Raw genomic sequence first — 3,230 nt, forward strand, 5'->3', positions numbered from 1 at the left:
GTTTCTACTGGCACCGACATGGCGTCCGTCATCAAAGGTGCGACATTCACGGTATCGTCCTAAACGCCACGCACGTTTAGGACGTTTATGTTCGGCGCGAACGGTACACTTAACGCATTTACGTTAGGCATCACCAAACTGTCACTGATTACTGAATCACACGCGTTTCCGTAGACACGGGCGAGATCTGGGGCAGGCTGTTCGACCATCGTCCGTTCGTCCAGGGTGAGGTCACGTTCTTCCTACGAGAGTTTCAGGTGAGCGCCTGGCGATCGTGAGCTCGGCGTCGGCTCGGTTTTATGGCCGATGGCGATAAAACCGATTGGAATTTAATTAAAAATATTCCGCCAAGATGCGGATTTAAATGCGCGGACATAACCTACGAGTCGTGAAAACTTAATCATTAAACAAAGACACTGCAATGATGGAAACTGCAATTGCTCTTGTCCGCGAAATAAATGTTTTAATCCCCTTCTTTTTAGAGCTCTTTTTATATATCAATTTATTGATTTTTGGAATTAATTCTTATTTCAATTTAACTTCATAAATTCATATGAAAGCAGACATCAATAGTCATTCTGTCTGTACTTTGTAAACTATTGTATGTCAATTGTCAAGCGTTTAATTCTTAAGTGTTGCATTCTGTGCGCAGTACGAATCCTAGATTGCATTTTTGCTATTTTTTAGGAAAGAAGGTCCGACAGGGAGGTGGAACGCCTGTTTAAGATACTTGAATACACAACGGAGCTGAAGGAGAGCCAGTTGGATCGCACCGAGCAACTCGGCGATTGCCACTTGCCTAGCCTCAAAGCGAACGTGGATGTCGCGCTGAGTATGTGCAACCGTGTTTTACAGAGGGAGGAAAATTTTGACAGTGTACGTGCGCCAATCTTTGTGGCATCTCGTTCATCTCTCGTGACACGAAAAAGAATTGATTCCATATTGGGTATATTTTATCTTTGTAGGATAACGTTCTGAGTGAAAACAGATTACTGAGAAAAAGAGAGTGGGAGAAGTTCATAAATGATATGAGCGACAAGTGTCAAAAGGTGGACCAGACGTTTCAGGAGAAGGAAACGGAAATACAGGAGTTCTATGTTGACTTGGAAAAGAAATTGCACATTACGCCATAAGAAATGACAATAACTTTTTAGCCTGTACCTTATGCGTTGCCTCTTTTAGTATTTTAGCGTTTAATACAGACCTAATAATTTTCTTAAAGTAGAGAGACGGGTGTATATTGAGTTCGTTTAGATATGCCACTAGAGTCGATTGTAGATCCTACCGTAACGATAAATCCGTCTAAGAAATTGAAAGATTTTATCTTGTACGATGTAAAAGATACGAATGGTGCACCGGATGGCATCGCATCCTTGCGCAAACTGAAAAAATCCAAGAAGGAGAAGATTGCAAGTGCCACGTTAAAAATCGAGGATCTCAAGTGGTTGAATGGGTATCTAAAAGAGAATAGGAAAACTGCGACACAAAAGATTTACCTGCACGAACTTTTCGATGATTCCGACGTGATACTGCCGACGCCAAAGGAGACGCCACGGAATCCAGAGCTGGAGGCTAGAATACGGAAATTAACGGCGCAGCAAAACGCCCGAGAATATCAGGCGATGACGAAGAGCATCGATTCTGTACGGAAATTCTTACCGGAAGACAGCATCGCGTATCAAAGTAAATATATTGTATATTGTTAAATCTATTTTTTTTAACCGCGCTTACAAAAGACAATTTAATGTCTTTCTAATGTCACTTTATTTTGCAGTGAAGGAGATAAACAAGCAACTGATTGCTGTCGCGCAATTTGTATTTTCCGTGATAGCTGGCTTCGCTTTCGGATTCATCGGGGTAGAACTCATAATCGGGGACCTAGACTTCGGATTTAGATTACTCTTAGGTATAATTTGCGCGTTAATTATAGCGTTAGCCGAGATCTATTTTCTAGCTCTAAAATTAAATGAGAACGGTTTCGATGTCACATCCAAATCGAAAAAGTTACATCGAGACTAAATACAACATCCAAGCGTATTCGGTCGTTCCATTATCTTGAACATGCGTATTATAAGGAAGATTAGTAAAAAAAAAAAATCTTAAAATGCTAATATAAATAACACGCAACCTACTTTCGCTAACTTTGTATTATACAAAAGTTTAAAACGTTTACATCAATGAATTATTCTCCTATGATTGTTATATAATTCAAGATTCTTAAAGATTAAATAAAACGAAATATCGTGACATCAATTTATTGTTATCAAAGATGAAAAAACCAATCCTAAAGCATGATCATAAATAAATATGATTAATGTAAAAAAAACATTGATCTTATTAACATTGAATGCGTGAATAATGAACGTCGTGAGATATATGTACAAAAATATGTGTGAGAGAAGAAATATGTGTAAAAAGATCTAGTGTGGTGCACTTTTCATCATTCGTGAGCATATAAAAATAATATCTCCTCTTTCGAGACAAATTCTCGTGGCCTGTCTCTAAATTTTGAGTCACTACTGATGACTGCGTTTGCTAAACTAGATCTGCTGATATAGACGCATGATCTTGACACTGGATAGATTTTACAGATCTGCAAAATTTTGTAGAAAGACACGAGATGAATCTAGGTTTGTCAAATAATCGGAGTCTGTCTCCTAGAAGTAGAAATTCAACGAGTTCTCATCTCTTATTGTTCTCCTCACTATCACTTTTCACACTGCTCTCACTTTTGTCACTATCCGAATGACAAGCGCCGTTCTCCTTGGTCTCGCTCTCCCGCTCGCTACCCGACGAGTTGCCGTTGTCCCCCTTGGTTTCGTCGCTGTCCGAACAGGAGTCCGTGTCGGAGTCGCTGTCGCTGTCCGAGTCCGAGCTGCTCTCGGACGAGCTGCTGCTGTTGGACGCCTCCTTGGCCTCCATCATCTCCTTGAACTGTCGGACGGTAATCTTCCTGGGCATTATCTCCCGCAGGAACTCCAGCGTGTCGTTAGTCTGCACCACCTCCGCCAGGTGTTTGTAATCCAGAGAGGATCCCTTGTTGCTTTGCATGTGCGCCTCCTCCGTCAGGTAATGTATGAATAATTCCTGCAAAGTTGCAAAGTGCCTCGTGCAATATTAAATGCTAAATTAACAACACCATAATGGCACTACATTGTAGGACTGAATGACAATCGATATATGGGTCAAAAGCGCAAGGACCAAATGTATGAGACACTTCAAAAACTATA

General features: G+C 40.7%; 3 protein-coding genes across 4 annotated transcripts; 2 read left to right on the forward strand and 1 right to left on the reverse strand.

The window, feature by feature from the left end:
• The first annotated feature begins 6 nt into the window (after positions 1-6).
• Positions 7-1,156, forward strand: LOC112463875 (biogenesis of lysosome-related organelles complex 1 subunit 5-like). 2 transcript variants are annotated; one of them, XM_025030539.1, is made up of 4 exons: positions 7-103; positions 175-257; positions 688-876; positions 966-1,156. In XM_025030539.1, the coding sequence occupies exons 1-4, from the start codon at positions 88-90 to the stop codon at positions 1,131-1,133; spliced, it is 456 nt and encodes a 151-aa protein (XP_024886307.1). In that variant the 5' UTR covers positions 7-87; the 3' UTR covers positions 1,134-1,156. The 2 variants fall into 2 exon arrangements, with proteins under 2 accessions (XP_024886307.1, XP_024886304.1); XM_025030536.1 differs by having other exon boundaries at positions 7-37.
• An 88-nt stretch (positions 1,157-1,244) lies between these two features.
• LOC112463874 (transmembrane protein 199-like) lies at positions 1,245-2,253 on the forward strand. The gene is made up of 2 exons (XM_025030535.1): positions 1,245-1,683; positions 1,775-2,253. The coding sequence occupies exons 1-2, from the start codon at positions 1,257-1,259 to the stop codon at positions 2,017-2,019; spliced, it is 672 nt and encodes a 223-aa protein (XP_024886303.1). The 5' UTR covers positions 1,245-1,256; the 3' UTR covers positions 2,020-2,253.
• Positions 2,130-3,106, reverse strand: LOC112463873 (clumping factor B-like; the record flags this gene model as incomplete). The annotated part of the gene is made up of 1 exon (XM_025030534.1): positions 2,130-3,106. A coding segment is annotated over one exon (424 nt), but the record flags the coding sequence as incomplete, so codon positions are not given.
• Between the last annotated feature and the right edge of the window lie 124 nt (positions 3,107-3,230).

Source organism: Temnothorax curvispinosus, unplaced genomic scaffold (assembly GCF_003070985.1).
Source record: "Temnothorax curvispinosus isolate PA1 unplaced genomic scaffold, ASM307098v1 QBEX01013724.1, whole genome shotgun sequence".
Lineage (NCBI taxonomy): Eukaryota > Metazoa > Arthropoda > Insecta > Hymenoptera > Formicidae > Temnothorax > Temnothorax curvispinosus.

Excerpts from the sequence above, each read along its gene's own strand:
- LOC112463874 (XM_025030535.1), top strand. The coding sequence starts at position 1,257 with ATGCCACTAGAGTCGATTGTAGATCCTACCGTAACGATAAATCCGTCT. Across the intron at positions 1,684-1,774 it reads AGACAGCATCGCGTATCAAA|TGAAGGAGATAAACAAGCAA; the intron begins GTAAATATATTG and ends TTTATTTTGCAG.
- LOC112463875 (XM_025030536.1), top strand. Across the intron at positions 258-687 it reads TCTTCCTACGAGAGTTTCAG|GAAAGAAGGTCCGACAGGGA; the intron begins GTGAGCGCCTGG and ends GCTATTTTTTAG. Across the intron at positions 877-965 it reads GGGAGGAAAATTTTGACAGT|GATAACGTTCTGAGTGAAAA; the intron begins GTACGTGCGCCA and ends TTATCTTTGTAG.